The sequence below is a fragment of the Lynx canadensis genome, chromosome A3 (assembly GCF_007474595.2).
Source record: "Lynx canadensis isolate LIC74 chromosome A3, mLynCan4.pri.v2, whole genome shotgun sequence".
In the NCBI taxonomy this organism is placed as follows: domain Eukaryota; kingdom Metazoa; phylum Chordata; class Mammalia; order Carnivora; family Felidae; genus Lynx; species Lynx canadensis.
This window is the reverse complement of record NC_044305.1, coordinates 45,194,732-45,213,890: the sequence shown is the minus strand read 5'-3', so window position 1 is coordinate 45,213,890 and position 19,159 is coordinate 45,194,732. Positions and strand designations below refer to the sequence as shown.

The window sequence follows — 19,159 nt, the reverse complement described above, 5'->3', positions numbered from 1 at the left end:
ATTAGCGGTGTTATTTGGTGTCTTCATGCCCTGTGTTGCAGACTTAGCATCTTCCAGGCACAAAGCTCCATGCCTCATAGTGAACAACAGTGACCTTTCCAAACCCCCCTACCTGTGAGTTCCTCTGGAGTTTAGTCATAGTATGATACTGACTGCGTATCTCCCCAGAATGAGGACCAGAATGTCCATTTTATTTCCTACCACAAAGATAGATATGGACACCTCACAGGTTAAGTAAAAGAATGGATGGGAAAACTTAAGGGTGCTGCGTAAGTTCACATGGGCATAGCTATTCACTGAACACCTTTAACAGACTGGTGTAGTTGGAGAGACAGTCTTGCCTTCCTGTCTGAAGGGGATAAAATCAGGCTAGGACGATACCTGTTTTATCCTGCCAATCAATGTGGGCACAGGATTTTTAGAACTGTTGTAACATAAGGTGGTTTATTTTGATAAAATATGGTATTCGTTATATAGTTGGCATTCAGATTGTTAATACTTCTACTCTGATTACCGATGTTGCTGAATTCTTAAGAGAATTTCTTGTACCTATAAATGAAAGTGCTTTGGAGACATGATTAATAATATGAGCTTTTATTTTGGGTGGCCCAGGGAACAGATGTTGCAAATACTACTCAGGATAACAGAAGCTGTCATGCAGAAGCCAAAGGATAAACAAATAAAGGACTTGTTTGCCCAGAGCTTGGCAGGGTTACTGTTTAGGGTAAGTCTTCTTTATTAAAACACTGCAAATGTAAGAAATGAATCATATTTTACAGCAAAATAATTTTAATCATTGAAAATTTTAAGAGTAACATTAAACTAAACTTCTAGAAATTTTCCTTCTTAGCTTTGTCTTGAAGGTTGTAATCTATTTTTTACAATTAGAACTAGGTTTCTTTTAGGCCTTCCCACCTGTCTGCCATCTACTTCTTTTGATTTGTTGAGGTTGGTAGAAATTAGGAAGATAACAAGAGCTGATGTCCTTGGTCGAGGGCCAGGTAGATTTGAGGAAGTAAAGGGTAAATGGAAGCATGGGAATGGGGATAAGGTCAGGGAGTGGTTCAGGCTAGACATAAAACTGTGAGAGCTGTTGGTATGTTGGGCTATGTGTTTAAAGTCACAGGACTGGGTAGGGTCACCATGGAGAGAATAGGTGTCCTAGAGAGGAAAGAGCCATCCATCTCCATGATTGGTGGATGAGAGGAGGCAGCCGAAGATGCTGAGAAAGGGTGGCCATGGAGCTGGGAGGGAAACTAGCAGAGTATGTGTCTGGATGCCTGGAGATAAGTATTGAGTAAGAGGAGAACGACCAGTTCACCATTGGTTTTGACAAGATGTTGGTGGTTGTAAATGTTCTAGGGGAATGAGGCCCACTTAGAGTGGATGGAGGAGAAAATGGGACCTGGGCAATAGAGGTAGCAAGTATAGTCAGGACTTTGCAGAGGTGGAAGGGAGGAGGAAAAGGAGAGCCAGCTGAGTGGGCAGCATACATGGAGGACAAGGTTTAAGGTGTGTGATTTTGAAGTCTGTTTGCTTGCCAGTGGGCATGGTCCAGTGAGGACAGCCTTGGAGGGAGAGAGAGGAGAACTACAGAAGTGAAGTTCTGAATGAGGTGAACAGGGCCTTAGGTGGGAGCAGAGAGCCAAGGAGATGGGTGTTTCTTACATCTCACAGGGTGAGAAGGGTCAAGAATGCGAGTAGTCTGACATCACCCTCAGGGGAAGAAAAGAAGCAGATGATGAACTAATTGCATAGGAAATGGAAGTTTTAAAGGTCCTGAGGGTGGTAGACTATTGCAACATTGCTTTAGAAAGCACTAGTATTTATGGGATGCTCAGAATTTATGAAGCATTTCTGAAAGAGAACAGTGTGAAAAGACTGGAAAACTGTGATGTTCTATATAAATAAAGGCATTCATACAATAGATGGGCCTGCTTTGAATAATTTGGTAGGAGATAGCATTGTGGATCATGAGCTGGAAGTGATAGCTGCAGGGAGGAGAAGTCAACCTCCCTCCTCCGTTGACTCGAAGGTGGATTTGGAGATGTATACAAAGAGCATATCTAGAAAAAAGTAGGATATGGCGGTGAAGGTGGCACAAAGAGAAAGTAGTTCTTTAAATAAAGTTATGTATTCCTCTTGTAACACAGGAGAACCCAACTGTTCATATTAATTTTTAGTAGTTTAATAGGATTGAATGATCTTGGCTTGATGAGAAATACATGAGAGGCTGCAGAAATAATTGGCATGTCCTCACTTGCCTTCGGAATAGGATAATCACTCTTATTCTGATTGCCTTGCTTAGTTATTAGATATATGAAGTGGTCTACCCATCCTTTTGTGTGTATTCAACCTTGCCTCAGGCGTGGTGCAGACCATTTGCTTTGCTGCCTGTCTGGATGTACAAACACTCTGCTCACTTTGCTGTAACTCTCATGGAGAGTTTCACTGTCGGCACCTTCTTCTCGGTCTCCCAGCCCTGATAGGACTGTAGCTGCCAAGTGATGTGGGCTGAAGCCAGGCTTAGGGTAGTGAGTGCTTGGGCCTCATTCCTCACCAGTTGCCTGGCCCTGCATCTATTGGTTGTGTTGGAATTGGAGCAAGAGCTTGTCACTGAATTAAGCAAGAATCTATCGTGGAGTTGTACTTTTTGTTTGTTCGATTAGTTTTGATTTGGGAGAAAAATCCCCCTTATTAATGGAGGATCTTGTCAGATCTTGAAAATTAGTTTTAAGTCCATGATTGTTGATTTTGATGACATCATTATTATTTTGGCCATGGATCAGGAAGAATGTTTAAATTAAGAAGCAGCCATAAAATAGTGGAGAGAAGAAGAGCTTTTTGGAGGTAGACACGGAGTACCGAGCTCTGGTACTTCCTGGCTGTGTGGCCTTAAGCAAATCACTTTGCCTTTCTGAGTCTCTTCCCTAATCTGTCACAGTCAGGAAAGGACAGGGTTGTCCTAAGAATCAGAGCAGGTTCATCTGGGATTTATGATCATCTGTTGACCTCCCAAGCCCTTTGTGGGATCTAAGGGAGGAGAAAAATGTGAAAGGTCTGGACAGCTCTACCAGGCAATGAAGTGGGCATCATCTTAATTCTATTCTAAAATTAAATGTGCCATCAAATTATTATTTGTTCACTTATGTAGACGTCTACAATTGCCAGATGCTTGATTTTAAAAATTTGAATAAGGAAAGTATTAAAGGGGACAGGAAATTTTGAGTTGCCATTATCCTTTTATCTTTTTCAAATTTTTTCTCTAACATATAGTTTTTTCTCTATCAGTAGATAACTTGGGTTGGCACAGTTCCTTCAAATGAGTTAAGTTTTATTTAGATATTTACCAAATAATGGTGTTTGTCAGAAATGATGTTTTAACCTGTTATCAGTGCTAAACAGGACCTTATGCTTGAAGTTCTCAAAGTATATCAGGAAACTTGGACCATGCTCCTTCTACTAGAAGTAGTATAGTATTTAAAATCACATAGTCCCCCAAGTGTGGTGAGTAGAGAAATGTAACAAGTGGCTGGCCAGGAAATGTATGTAAGAAAAGGAGTGGCTTATGAACACATGTATTTTTTTTTTACATAGTTTGATAAAACATGAATTTCAGCACTGGAAGAACTTTGGAGATGCTCTTATTCGACTTTTTGCTTTTTATGAGAAAGAAAATGACTCCAGAAAAGCCAAGTAAATAGCCCAGGTCACAAATCAAGTTAGTGACAGAACCCAGAGTCTGGGGCTCTGCCTTTCCCTCCTCCTCTTCGAAAAGGGTAACTTATTCAGAGGGCATCCTGCCTTCGTGCACACAGGTGCCACCCCTTACCCACACACTGTATGTTACTGTTTTGCTCTGGGTTCAGGTGTTGTCAGCAGATACTTACGATGGGGACGATTCACCAGGTCTGTGTATACATGTTTGTGAGATTTGCTAAGATGAATTTTATAAGCTGTGGGAAGTCACTGTTCTGTGCTTGTTTTATAATTAGTCAATAAAGTGAAGCCAATGCAAGATTCCCAATACGGGCGTCTTTTACCACACAAAAACTCTGCTTTTAATCTGAAGCTAGTGCTGTAACCAGACGTGAGACTGAGTGCTGGTAACATTGCCAGTTTCTCCTTTTTCCCCTTACTCTGCTAAGATTATCTTTTTGAGCTACTATTTATTAATTTTATTGTGTATATGCGCTTTATGGTAATGCCCTCAAACTCATTTTGAAAAAAGGAGTGTAAAATTGAATAAACAGAAGATGGCATTATAATCATAATAAATAATACTTAATAAAATATTAGTAATAATGAATGATAAAAGTATAAAATTTAAAACCTTGTTTTCAATGTATTTAATGATTTTAGCTCAACTTTCACATTTTTGCCCCTTTAAAAAGTATGGTAAACATGAATTGAAACACAGAGAAAAGGTACATTGCATAAGGAGTCACTTTAAGTATGATTTTTCAAGTGGTCAAAACAGGCCTGCATAATTACAGACTATTTTCTAGTTCTCAGAGTTTTCCTATGTGTATTTTATTTTTTTTTTAATTTTTTTCTTAATGTTTATTTTTGAGAGAGAGAGAGACAGAGTGTCAGAGCACAAACAGGGGAGGGGCAGAGAGAGAGGGAGACACAGCATCGGAAGCAGGCTCCAGTCTTTGAGCTGTCAGCACAGAGCCTGGTACGGGGCTCGAACCCACGGACCACAAGATCACGACCTGAGCCAAAGTTGGACTGACTTAGCCGACTGAGCCACTTACATATCCCCTCTTATGTGTATTTTAAAGAAAAATTTCTGTTTAATTAAAAAGCCAGCTTATCCCTATCCCATGCATAGGACAGCCCCCATCAACTGCAGGGGTCTGTCTGCATCCGGGGTGGGCAGAAATATTTGCAGGTTGGCACCTTAACAAGAACATTAAGGTCTGACAATGGATTGGGGAAGTCACACAAACTTTGGGTATAAAGATGCCCTGTAGTAAGATTAAGAAAGCCTTTGGGGCTCACCTGACATGGACTTGGCACTTCTTTCAAGGGAGATGTATTTTGATGTGAATTTTAAAGGGTGTGGAATATCTGGGCAGAGAGAGGGAACTAGGCAATTTCAAGGTGAGGAGATATCCAGAATATGTGCACACTTGTCTGGTGGGGTTGCCCACGTGACCACTTGTAGTGCTGCAGACATAGGCTAGAGGAGGGACATGGAGAAGTGAGTAGACGCTCAAGGAAAGTGCTCTAATAGGGGAATGCAGACAATGGTGGGAATGGATGCCACTTACTAGAGGCTGGGTGGGGTGGCAGTCAGGGACACCTTGGAGGAAGTAATGTCCACATTGTGACTTGAAGAATGAGTGGGAGATAAAAAGCCAAAAAAGAAAGGAAGAGAGGAAGGAAAGCTACATGCAAAGGCCAGGAGCAGGAGAGACCAGGTCAAGGAACTGGAAGAATCTCAGTGGAAGTGCTGAATTCTTTTTACTGTCATGCCTGCAGAGCTGTCTAGTACCCAGATCAACAAGGTCAGGAAACCAAAGAGTTCTGGGCTAACCATGGAGATTCAGAGGAATTTTACAGGTGGTAACTAGAGCCACAAGAATGGGGACCAGAACCCCAGCAGAGATGGGGTGGCATAGGAAGGAAGAAAGCCAGAGCAGTTGGTGGAATAGGGAGATGAGGAGGTATACATGCAGTGAGTATGGGACATTCTTCCAAGAAGTTTGGCTTTAAATGTTCTAGCTAGAGGGAGGAATCTGGGGTCAAGGGAACTTTTTTGTTTATTTTTCGTTTTTAAGATGAGGTAGACTTGGAGAATGTTTGAATGCTGATGGGGAGAAGCTGGGTTAGTAGGATAGATTGGAGAAAAAGGAGAGGCAGCGTTCATGGAAACACAAAGAGCAAGGAGGCGGTTCAGAGCAGAGGTGGGAACAAGCAGAGAGGAGCAGGAGACTCTCTTCACTTAAAGCCTGGAGGTGGAGGAGAAGCTGGGCAAACACATGGGGCTCGTGGGCTTGTTTAATGGGTTTTATTTTCTCTTAAATCTGCAGTGAGTTCATCTGCTAGAAAGCAGGGAGGAGTTGGTGGAGCTGGAAGTTTACATAGAGGATGCTTTGTGAAGAGGATGCTAGAAGTAGCCACTGTAGAGAGTGAGAGAGAGCTGTCCAAGAAGCAGAATAGTTGTAGTACTGAGAGCTTTGTCTTCTTCCCGATTATGGCCAGGACCAGCCGCAGGCACTAGAGGGATTTTCAGTCAGGAGCTTTGTTCTTAATGTAACTAATTCCTCACGAGCTCAGATCCTGGTTTCAGTTGATCAAATGAATTCTGAGAAACTAAAAGAAAAACAGGATCAAGTGCTTTTTATTGTTTTAAAGCTCATTTTAGTAATAGTAACTTAAAATATTTTGTTAAAAATTCTTCTTCCAAATGAGGACGATTAAAGTCTCTAATTGGCTGGTTGGTTTCAGACGCTCATGGTGGCGTGGATCCGAGCAAACCTCTGTGTATACATTTCTCGAGAGCTCTGGGATGACTTTCTTGGCGTGCTGTCCTCCCTCACGGAATGGGAGGAGCTCATAACTGAGTGGGCCAACATCATGGACTCGTTGACAGCAGTGCTCGCGAGAACTGTTTATGGAGTTGAGATGACAAACCTACCTCTCGACAAATTAAGTGAACAAAAGGAAAAGAAGCAGCGAGGCAAAGGTACTTCTACTCTTACAGGGTAACACCCGATGTCGGAGACTGGGGAGGAGTGTGTATTTGTACATGGAGGCAATTAACACATGGAATTTTACAATAAACTGAACCAGCCATGTGGGCAGTATCTTTTCACTGATGGTGTTGGATTGTGTTTCATAGCACGCTGACCTCTTAAGGATGCTGAAAGGGAGTAGCAGTGGTAGCAACAATAATATAATAATGGCTAGTGCTTGTACACATTATCTGTCTTCACCCTCATGGTAACCTCTGAGGTGGATACTATCATCCCCATGTCACAGACAGAGAAACTGAAGTACAGAGAGTCCATGGTGATGGACTCATTCAAGGTCATGTAGCTAATACGTGAGAAAGCCGGAAATCAAAGCTAGGCAAGTCCGTCTCAAGGCACCACACTAAAAGGACTTATTCCACTGCCTGCCTAGGAAAGGCAGAAAGTGGAAAACTTCTGAGTGATTCAGCTAGGAGGCCTTTTGGCTTTGTTGTGTTTCTGGGTAAAAATTGTTTTGAGACCTAGAGTCAGATCAAGGTTGAAAACATCAGCGGTGTTTTCTACTGGGGACAACAATTTGTTGTCATTACTGTTTTAAGGCTGTGACACAGTCCTTGGGTTAATTCACTTGTACTCCAATTTATTATTTAAAGATTTTGAGGCAGTTCGTAGAAGCACCTATAATATGAGAGATAAAATACATAAGGTCACGGGGGCAAAATTAAAGGGGGTGGGATTATAGGAGCAGTTATAAATGCCAGAATGCATGCCAGAGAGCCTCCTCTGCTTGTTGGGGAGGGGTGGCAGGCTTGGATTTGACTCTGATCCAGGGTTACAGCAGAGGATCACAGATTACAAAAGGTGAAAACAGTCCACAGCTTAGGTGATACATAGCTTTTCCTGGTCCTAAGACCTGAGAAGAATTTCTGCTCCAAAGATTCATGAAGTGTACGTTGCTTGCTGTAGTAGACCACAGCTTCAACAATAGCCTTATTATAGATTGTATCAGCTTTTGCTGGGTGACAGATCACCCCAAAACACAGCAGCTTAAAATAACAGTCAGTTGTTTAGATACTGATTTTATGAGTTGTTAGTTTGGGTTCGACTCAGTTGGGCAGTTCTGCTGGATTCACTCCTGTGTTTGTAGTCAGCTAGGCTGTGAAATAATCATGTAGGCAGCTCTAGGGATTGGCCAGCTGTCAGCTGGGGCCGTGGGAGGGACTTGGCCGTATACCTTTCATCGCCCAGCAGGCCAGCTCAGGCTTTTTGTTCAAAGACTTAAGGTTCTAGGAGCAGCAATGGGGCAAGCCCAGATTTTCAAGTGCATTTCAGATCTCTGCTTGCTCAGTTTTGCTACCAAAGTAAGTCATGTGATGAAGCCCAGGGTCGGTGTGGGAGAGGACAGCAAAGGATGTGAATGTGGGGAGCTGTGAGCCAATTAAGTGATTACTTCACCATACAGACATACAGTTAACGTGACTGATTCTTACATCTTCACTGCAGTCTGTGAGTGGCTGTGTTTATTTATAGGAAGTAAACACTTCAAAAAACACTCCTGATGGAATGATACAGAACGAATTTAATCATTTAATCAGTGCCCATGGCAAATACTTCTGATTTCTCTCTTATATTGCTTTATTCTAAAAATGGCTTTAAGTATTCACTATGGAAATACTTGCCTTCTAAGCACTGGACTTGTGGAAACAAAATACACTCTCAGGAACCTGGGGGTGAAAACAAACCACAGTTTGTGGCAGCCACCAGCCACATCATACCTGTGCAGAAATCTCTGTCTCATTCTCTTTGCCCCTGTATTTCTTTTGGTACCTTGACTACTCATTTGAAATATTTGACCAGAGCAATATGAGAGGAAAGCAGAGAAGTTGGGTTACAAACTGCAGTATTTTATTGTTTTGGAGGTTTGCTAAAATGGGATTTTGTATTATTCATAGATTTTCACTTGACTCTGATTAGAGTTTACAGACACAAATTTCTCTTGGTAATTTGTGGAGAGGTTAGCATCTCCAGGAGGGAGCATTATTCTAAAGCCAGGATCTCTAATTTTGTGGTTTATAAAAGTAGTTTTTGGAGTGACCGGACAGCAGTGGTATAACTTCATTTGACATTGTTCTTTTACTGAGAAAGTTTTATTCACATTTTTTTATATTGGAATGAGTACTGTGATGATATTATTGTTATGAGGCTGTTGGAGATGCTTGAAAAATACTTTGGCAACAGGAATTTCTAGATTACTGTTATGTGCAAACCTTCGTACTGAAGTATAAGGAAATGGTACCTAATTATGCAACAAGAGAGTCTGTAATAAATATAGTTGTACTTATGAAATTTGCTGAGCAACACAGGCTGTGCAATGAATGATAATGACTTCAGCCTTTAGATTATTTTTCTCGTGTTATCCTCTATCAGGTTGTGTTCTAGATTCTCAGAAAGGAACCACTGTGGGGAGATCCTTTTCTCTCAGCTGGCGGAGCCACCCAGATGTGACTGAACCAATGCGATCTAGGAGTGCCACCACATCTGGGGCACCAGGAGTTGAGAAGGCAAGAAATATTGTTCGCCAAAAAGCAACTGGTAAACATTTATTTAAATTTTTTCTGTAAGGTCTAGTTGCTATCTAAAATGGATTTATAGGAATAAAATGTTTTAAAGGTTTTAAAATTCCGCTCAGAGTTAAATGGGATGTCTCTGTATCTTTTAATTATCTGTTCTGATACTTTTCAAATCCATTTTTGATACTTATTTCTGAGTCCATTGTGAAAAAGAACTTGAGATGTTAATATTGAGTGAGATATTTGTGCAAAAGAGAGAAAATAAATGTTTTTGTTTGAACCTTAGAGAAAATAGATTCTTCGTAATCACACACTTAGTTGCATTATTGTTGTTGAACATTGGTAATCTTAGTGTGGCAACTGTTCCCACACAGGAAGAGAGAATAATGCACTTAGTTTTCAGGACTGGAGGGAGACATTTACGTTTTGGGGTTCTTTGGGAAATTGAGCTTTATATGCCTGTTGATGTTGTCCTCCTAGCCTGTTAGAATTAATAAGAACTTGACCAAGAACCCCCAGTTTTTTGGACTTATTTCCTACACTTTTAAAACCAAAAGAGAAATCTTTAAAAAGTAAGCTTGTATCCAGTATTTAATAAGAACAAATAAAACCCCTGCCCTCCAGTGACTCTGAGGCTGTAACTTAGGTTTAAAACAAATTTATCTGAGTTTCCTGTCATTTTTCACATCAGTACTACCACACTGTTCTAATCGATATTCAGCATGCTGACTGCAGAAAGTCACAATATCCTCTGGTCATAAATCAGAGTCATTTACAGTCAACATATTTTACAGTACTTAGTAAAGGCTTCATAGAGATGGCTTAGAATCCTGTTGGAGCTTTTACGAAAATACATTGTGCCTTAGCCCTGTCTAATGCTTTTTGCTACAGCATTTGTTGGTAATTATCACCTTACTACATTCACCTCCTGTTCCACTTCTCCTTCTCTCTCCTTCATCCCCTTCCTTGAGGAGAGACTGTTCCTGGTAACAGGCAACTTTGGGGAAGGCTTACACACTGACTTTCATTCTCATCCCAACTCCTAGAAACTCCTTTCTTTCCTCATTGAATCAGAGCAGAAGTTTGCAACAAAGTGTCATCATTCCTGAACTGCCCAGACTCTGTGCTACCCTTCACAGCCCTTGAACTGTAATGATAATAAAATTAATCATTCAAAACACTATGTAAAACTTTACTTTCACACTTTAATGAGCAGCAAACTATTGTATATTGCATGCTCCTTATTCCCCTACTTGGCCAAAGCACAGCCATAGAAGAAATTGCATTTTAGTTTCTCAGCAGGTGTTTTAGACCAACACTGTGGAGGTGGCACCATTATTGTTCTCAATAATCCTCAGTGCATTTATGCTAGTGAGCTTCTGTTTTATCAGTGTTCTTAGGCATCTGGAAACATATGGTATTGCATCAGTAAGAACTCTTACAAAAGTCTGTTTAGACTATGTCGCTTAAAAGTCATAAACCTGGCCTTTAGAGTATTAAAAATTAATAACACTTGGAACCATAACTTTAAAAAGATAATGAGACAAGAGCTATTGAGTTGGATCAATCTATTATCTTTATGTATCTTGCGATACATATGTATTTCCTGTTTTACTTCACATTTTTATCTTTTTAGTTGCCTGTGAAAACAACGGTCTCTGAAGATTTTATTGTATCATGCTGTTTTATAAAACTAATCTATATAGACTATTAGTGGTTTTACTCAGTTCTGTTATTTTTACATTGTGTAATAACTTGCCTTTCCATCTTTTAAAAAGGCCCAGAATACTTTTATGGTAGGTGTTGATAGTGTGGAGGCCACCTTTTAATGTTTATTTATTTTTGAGACAGAGAGAGACAGAGCATGAACGGGGGAGGGTCAGAGAGAGGGAGACACAGACTCCGAAACAGGCTCCAGGCTCCGAGCCGTCAGCACAGAGCCTGACACGGGGCTCGAACTCACGGACCGCGAGATCGTGACCTGAGCCGAAGTCGGCCGCTCAACCGACTGAGCCACCCAGGCGCCCCGAGGCCACCTTTTAATGAGAATAGCAGCTCAGGCAGTTTTTGTCACCTTTAGCAGTAAGGTGTTTATCATGGAAGACCCATTTGAAAGTGATTTATTTTTCCTAATCCGAGTACGAGAATAATTTAAGATTATTATATTATAGGGGCGCCTGGGTGGCTCAGTCAGTTAAGTGTCCAGCTCTTGACTTTGGCTCATGTCATGGTCTCGCAGTTCTTGGTATGGAGCCCTGTGTTAGGCTTTTGCGCTGACAGCGTGGAGTCTGCTTGGGATCCTCTCTCTCCCTCTCTCTGCCCCTTGCCCCCACTCTCTCTTTCAGAATAAATAAATAAACATTAAAGGAAAAGATTATTATAACTTGCCCCAGTGACTACACTTAATCTAGATTAAGAAAATGATTGAGAAAATGTCAGTGATGGTGGCAAGACAGAAATAATAAAATAAGCAATTGCAGAGTAGAGAAAGAACAATTTAACAGAGAAGGAACTAGTTTGCAACTTAAAAGGAACTGGCAAGGAGAGTCTTAAAGAATTATAAAGGAAAACTTTGCTCCTGAGTGTGAATGATGCTAAAATTTTAGATGTCTAAAATGAGTGATTAAAGCAAGTCAGTTTCCGCACAAAGTAATTATTATAATTATAATAATTATAAGTTTTATTATTTCTAAATATCTAGTGATCAGTTTTGGAAAAATACACATTTGATTCATAAAAGGAAAGCTCTTTCAGACGCCCTCTGACATTGAGAGATGAACACATCTTTTAGGAAATTTGAAGTAAGTCAGTTTGACATTCGCATGGAAGTCATTTGAAGTATCATCTTACCCATTTGTGAAGAGTGTGCTGTAATCCCATTGCAGGTAGTCCCTGTGGATTCCCTGTGGGAATCAGACCTGGGAATACTGACAGCCAGAGGAGGGGGGGTTTGAGGGGGGGAGGGTCAAGGAAGTAAAAACTTTGTTTCACCCTCTGCAAATGTGTCATTACTGTTTGTACTTGTATTCCGTGAATGTGAAATAAAGTGATGTAAAAATAATAAAACAAGTCAACCTTTACATTTTAGTTTTAAGGATAAAACTGATCCCACTGATGGTGGTTTCGTATATATGAGGCATATTCTCTTCCTGTGTTTATCTGTTTTCTCAAATGGTCATTTAAATAGTGGTCTGTAGAAAACTTGAGAACATCATAAAGTTCATCCTAAGAAATTATGGATTTAACAAGCATGAAATGTGATATACAAGGATGGGTTTCATGGAGATTTTTGCCTTTTTACCCTCAAATATCAAATCTTTTAATGTTCAACTTGACTTTCATGTGTTTCTGTGCTTTAGGATATTTAATTTACTAAATGACTTGCTTTTGAATACAGTCAGCTCTCAGTAAACCAATTTTTAAATTATTTATTATTTATAGAACAGTTTTAATCTTAGGCTAGATTTTCCCCTCCCTGCCTGTTGTCTTTTCATGTATGTGTGCTTTAGGAAGGGGAAATGGATTATGGTGTCTGCCCAAATAAACAACCCAAATGTGAGTGTGATACAAAGTGATACAGTGTGAGTGTCCATTCTCCCATGTCATCAGAATGACTGAAGGTTGGCTGTATTTAGAGACTACAGTTAAATACTCTACTTTGTACTGACCTCCTTTAAAGTTTAAAAGACCTTTTTTTAAATTTGAAAGAAAGCCCAGAAAAATAGCAATAAGTTAAAAAAGAAAAGAAAAGAAAAGAAGTGAAAGATCCTAATGTGCTTCTGACATAATTGTTACTTTATCTCTCCTGGAAGCTAAGCGAAGCCAGTCTATCAGCAACTGTGTCCACCTCTCTGAGGCTTTGCCTGCCACTAAAAGCGTCCCGCTCCTCCTTCACACCGTGAGCGCTCTCTTACCTGGTCTCTCTTACTCCTCTTGCTCTCACAGGCTGTCAGGTACTGTAACGCTGTCTCATGTGTCCGTCAGTGTCCCTGGGCTTCTCCTGCTTGCCTGTAGGCCTTGCTTCCTTTGTTAATACCCCCCACACTGCGCATGCGTGCCTGGACATTGCACTTTGCATTTATTTTCGGTGAATATTAATAATTGTTTTTATGCAGTTAAATGTTTAGTAGCCATTAGTCAAGGAAAATTTCTGCAGCACCACTGGTCTTTGCTCTAGGACTTTTTGACCCATAGTTTCTACCAATGATGGGCGCCTTCTATACAATGCCTGCAGCACAAAAGTTTTGCTTGCTGTGCCTCCCCAAAATTGATAAACGGGAAAAATCATGTAGGCAATACCTCCTTGGGATTAATAAATTGTAATCATGTGTAAAGTAATAATGTTTATGTTTATCAGTCACACTGATTATTGATTTGAGTAGAAAAAAAAAGATGCTAAAAAGTGCTAATTTTCAAAACAAGGAGACATTGTTCTTGTGCTCCAGCCAATTAAAATTGAGTTCACCCACTTGTAGTTTGTACACAGTGTATTTTCTGGATTACTAAAATGTTATGGCATCAAAAATGGTGATTTTTGCCATAGACCCCTCAAAAAAAGGGTCTACTGTGCTCTGCAGTGAATAATTAGGCCTATGTCCAGTTACTGTTCAGAGATTCTAAAATGAACTGACTTTTCATGCTAAGAGGGATATGTTTTCATGTTCTTATTTTCAGAAAGATGGCATTGTAAATCAGTATTTATTTACTATCGGAGATAGCCTGAGTGTGGCTTTCTGTAGCACTAAATCATGCCATATTGTATGATGATGTAGTGTAGTAAAGCATAATTAAATCTTACTTCCCCTGATGAGCATGTAAGATGTCATATTATTTAATTCACAGAATATGAAGGAAGAAATTTGTTTCATTGAGACTATGGATTACACTTCTCAGAAAATACTTTTCTCTAGTAGATACCAAAGGTGAAAAGCAATATGAATGGTAACATGATCCCCAGTCAATTAAGTTACTGATGAGCGTCAACTACTTGATAATCTGGTTGTCAAAAAAGTACTACTGCCTAGAGATGATTAATAAAGTATCTAAAATAGTTTTGTTTTCTTTTTGGCTGGTATATAGCTAATATACATCCAAAAGGCATTCTTTTCATGGTGAAAAGTTTTTGTTCTTCACAGTGCATTTTTTTCCCCATGTTGTTTCCTTTGATCAAGGTTTCTACTAGTTTGTCCGGAATATTTTCTCTTAAGAAATCTATTTTTGTTCACAATCTCAGTTTGGAAACCTTTTTCTCATTCACTATTATATTTTAGTTTATTCAGATTCTTGATTCATACACACACACACACACACACACACACACACACACAGAGTTCCAACAGAAGTTAAATATGATTTAGAACAGTGGTTCTCAACTGGGGATGATTTGGCCCCCCAGGGAACATTTGGTTGTTACAGCTGGGGCGGTGCCTAAACACCGGCCCCTAGTGGGATGCTGCTGAACACCTGACAGTGGCTACACAGGACAGCCCCTACCATGAAGAATCGTCGGACCCAAAATATCAGTAGTGTTGAGGTTGAAAGACCCTGATTTGGGGTGAAGCAAAGCAGGCCATGCCAAGTCAGTATTTTCCTGCCTTTGCCATCTTTATTCCTGGTTTTATAGCATGAAGGGTAAAGGGACTTAGCCGTGTAGTGACACTGAGAACAGTCTGCTGTTCCTTGTGTTTTATCTGACAGCTACAGTAGTGAACTCCTCCTTAGTTCACTAAGGAAATGATGCCATTTCCCTTTGGAACTGTCCTGTCGAGAGACTAGGCCAGGAACAGTGCATATCAATCCTACTTTAGATTGTGCATTCTCACCGGTTGGCACATGAGAGTATTAAATTTCTGCCCCAATTTAAATCCTAGTGTGTTGGCATATATTGCTTACCTATGGCTAAGTTTAGATATAGGTAGATGTATATCCACCTATACGTAGTATGCAGACACTTTTAATGTTGACTTTCTGGCCACAAGGTCTTTACTATAAAAATGATTGCTAATTTTGTTTTCATTTGTTAACATTTCTTATTTTTGTTTCTTGTCTATATGTGAAAATTGCTTTAATAATCTAAACAATAGAGGATTACTTACCTTCAGCCACGATTATATTTATTGTGGTCCCTTTGGGACTCTATTTGGTGGCAGCAGATTTTGGGGAAAGTAATAACCACCTGTATCCCATTTATATGAATAGCTACATAAAGACACACGTGGGAAGTAGAACTGGCAGTTTGGTGATTTTCCTTCCTCTCCTTTGTGAGAACAATGCTTTCCAGCTGTTTTGCAATTTTAACTGCTTTTATGTTGGGACATTTATCAGTCTGTAGTGCTTATAGGCCATGCTGATGATAGATTTTATTTTTCCTTTAGGGCCATTGTAGTTGTAGCAATTAGAGGTTCAGTGATCTTCTCTCATTCTAAAAGAGACTTAATGGTACCAAACTGAAAGCCTTGTTTGGCTGCTTCTGCCTCTGGTTGTCAGGCTTGCAGGTAGTATCCAATTGTCAGGAAGTGCTTGTTGTCAGGGTCTGGGCTGGTTCACCTTTGGACCTCCTAAGAAACCTCAAGATGTTGAGTTGACTTCTATCTCTTGTGCTTTTTAATAGGCTCAAGTTGGTCTTATGAACAATGCTTTTAAAAAGAAATTAAACTATTCATTTTGCCTTTGCAACCTTGTATGAGGGATAAATGGAACCCAGAATTTTGGTAATTGAAGAATGAGTCTCACTTCATTTAATAAGATTGATTAAGAAAGCCTTAGATTAAAGACTGAGTGAAATTGCTTTGAAAAGTGGTCAGACGTCTGGAATAAATAGAAGTTTCTAAAGACTTTGCACTCTTAATTTAATTTAATCATGTGGATTTTTCTCTCAGTGGGAAAAATGAAGTAATTCTAATTTGATCATTTTCCTGGTGTTTTGAGTGGAGCCTTAGAAAGCAGTGATTTTGTAATGGTACTGTGTAGTTGACACTATCAAGAAGCTAGAAGGTTAGAACTTTTAAAATTTGAGTTATTAGGGTAGCAATGCTTGCGAGACAATGAATGATTTGGTGAATCTGAGATAGAATTTAGCTCTTTGAAGTGATTTGAACAAATTGTGTGGTACTCAAAACAGAGAATGTGTTAGACCTAACCAGAATTTATAATGTAATTTTTATATAACTTAGATTGTTCATGCTTTGAGTATCACATAATCCTGTATCTTGATATTTGCATATCAGTATTAAATGGTCTTAATTTGTTATGAAACAGCAACACTGTGGAACGGGAGCAGTTTTGACATTTGTCCCTTTCTTAACAAATAAAAAGCCAGCAGAGGGAGCTCAAGAGCTGTTTAAGAAAAGAAAAAGTATCAAGAAAATATTTTTGGTATTCATTTGTTCATTTATGCAAGGCATATGTTGACTATATACTTAGTATAAAGTGTGAGAAAGGCCAAGAACTGTACATTTACAAATCAGAAAATTGGATTTTAATTGTGAGATAAGAATTTTAAATTATTTTTCCACACTAGATCACTTAACAGTCAGCTAACTATAGGAGTAGCTCAGGGAACCAATAGCATAGCAGTCCTCACAGTATGCTTGACATTATGATTCTCCCCTTTCTTTCCACCCTCATCATGGATGCTCCCATCCTCACCATTTCTGGTGATTTCTGTGGGCTTGGACCTTCTCCATCAGAGAAGTCCCTACCAACAGTTTTACAAAAACAAAGCCTTAAAGCTGCATTAGGCCAGCCTGTTGGGAAGGCACACCAGCTGGTGATGGCAGGCTCTTCGTCCGTCTGTTGTGTTGAGGACCAGTGGGGACACTCGAATTTGGAAACCATGGTGCTGTGACTGTACGGTATCCCACCAGATGGCGATGTTCTTTATCTTTAAAAAGATGCTGCCAGTGTTGGCCTGGCTCTTATTTGTTTCTGCTCCTAGCCCAGAAACCAACATCTACCAGTTTTTGGCATCAAGTTTAAGTGAATAAAAGCCACTCTTCCCACTGTCCATAAAAACTGGCACTTGCCAATCATTTTTAGAGAATTAGGAAGCTCTTGGGCTCCCTCTACTGATATTAGATTAACAAGTAGGTTCATTAACGAATATAAACACTTCCCAGAAGGTTTCAGTATCTTGCATAATTAGAATAAACAATGAACGAAGGCAGCAGGGAGGGTCTGGTCTCATGGTATCATCTGGCTTCTGTTGCCTAACGCTGAGGAGCCTAGAAGCAGACCTGTGAAAAGGGCCTAGTCTAAGCTTGCAGATGTGTGGGGAGATCACAAACATGTACACATGTCTTGTGTCTCTCTGTGGGAAAATGAACAGTTCTTGGCTATTCAAGAGAAGAGAAGGGCAAAGACAACCTGGAAGAGATGCGGCTTTAATGGGTCTGTGTGCTCTTGTCTTGCTACCTTGACTGTCTTTTGCTTATGCCCTAAGTTCAGCTTCCCGTTAGTGCCTAAATTTAGACTATGGCCCAGTATTCTGAATTATAAATGAAGGGTCACACAAACTTCATAGTTTTAAAGTCTCATTACATGTATCAGTGTACTTTAAAATAGAATTTTTGTTTGGATAGTAAAAATAAAGCAGCACCCTTCTCTTGAAGTCCTGTGTGTTACATGTAGAGTAATACATACATACAACTTGACTAGGGAGAGCCAGCACTTTGGCTTATCTTCGGAGTAAAGGGTTATACTGAGGGTGGCACAAGGGCAGTGAGCTTCATTTCAGGTGAGGAAGTGGTTGACACTGCCGGGTAAGATAATACAGGCTGAATTTTTATCTTAGAAGGAAGGAAACTTTAGCTAAATTAAAATTTTTAGAAAATATGTTCCAGCTATGTAGATGTAAAGTTTTATGACTGTTGGAGTGAGTGTGGAGTCTGCTGAGGGACCACATGGCAAGTCCTGTAGGAGGGGTGTCCAGGTAGCAAGGGAGGGAGGAAAGGAGGCAGGAACAGGTCTGAGGGTAGTGTGGAAGAGTGAGCCGCAGAAAGGAGAGAGCAGTAGGTGCAGGTGGGCTAGGATTGCTGGAGACTAAAGTGAGTCAGAGCTCCTGTGGGGGATCAAATCTGTGGGGAGAGGTCAGGGGGAGCCCTATGTCCACTGTGAGGATCCCAGGCTTGGCTGTACAATGAAGGGGGGCCTCGGCAAGAGAGAAGTGGTGCAGTCAGATCTTGGTTTTAGAGGGACCTCTCTGGAGCCACATAGAGAATAGAGAACTCATTCTCTGGGAGAATATAGTTTGTAATAATGCTAGCTGAGATTATCCAGTGGCCAGTACTCACCTATGGTTTTCTATTTTATAACAATTATGTATTAATTCTCCAAAAATGCCAGTGGATCATTTTTGTACTTTAGTAATTAATTCAGCATTGCATTTGGTGGTAAAAGCTATTAAATAATTGTAGTATTTTATTTTGGACAGTTGTGCATTTATCTGTTGAAAGGAATGATAGAGTTGAAATTCCCATTTCCTTTTATCTTCCTATAAGAGAGTGTGTGTGTGTGTGTGTGTGTGTGTGTGTGTGTGTGTGTGTGTGTTTCTACTCTCCTCAAATGTAAATTACCTATTCTGTGTATTTCCTGGTTCCCACATTCCTTGGCATGCCCGGCTCTGAAATTCCAAGTGACTTTCACAGTTCTCAACCATTTCTGCAGCTTTTTGTCTTTTTTTTCCTCCATTTTGAAAATAAAATGCTTTGCAGAACTTAAAACGTATTTTTAGAGTGGAATATTACTTGTTAACAAGTGTAGAAAGAAAACTTTAGTATGTAAATGCAGATTATCTTATTGTATAATTTTGGACCGGGGGGAAGTATCCCAGACTACATTTTTAGAATCAGTTGGTTCAAGTGGTGAAATTATTTTTAAAAATCTTTG

The 19,159-nt window shown here is 39.9% G+C and overlaps 1 protein-coding gene across 3 annotated transcripts in view; it reads left to right on the top strand.

Moving 5' to 3' along the window:
* RALGAPA2 (Ral GTPase activating protein catalytic subunit alpha 2) overlaps nt 1–19,159 on the top strand; it is a 324,646-nt gene that overhangs the window by 110,066 nt on the left and 195,421 nt on the right. For all 3 annotated transcript variants that reach the window (XM_030310205.1, XM_030310203.1, XM_030310204.1), the window contains exons 14-16: nt 613–724; nt 6,460–6,697; nt 9,132–9,296. In XM_030310205.1, the coding sequence (XP_030166065.1) occupies nt 613–724; nt 6,460–6,697; nt 9,132–9,296 (515 nt within the window). The remainder of the gene's footprint in view (nt 1–612; nt 725–6,459; nt 6,698–9,131; nt 9,297–19,159) is intronic.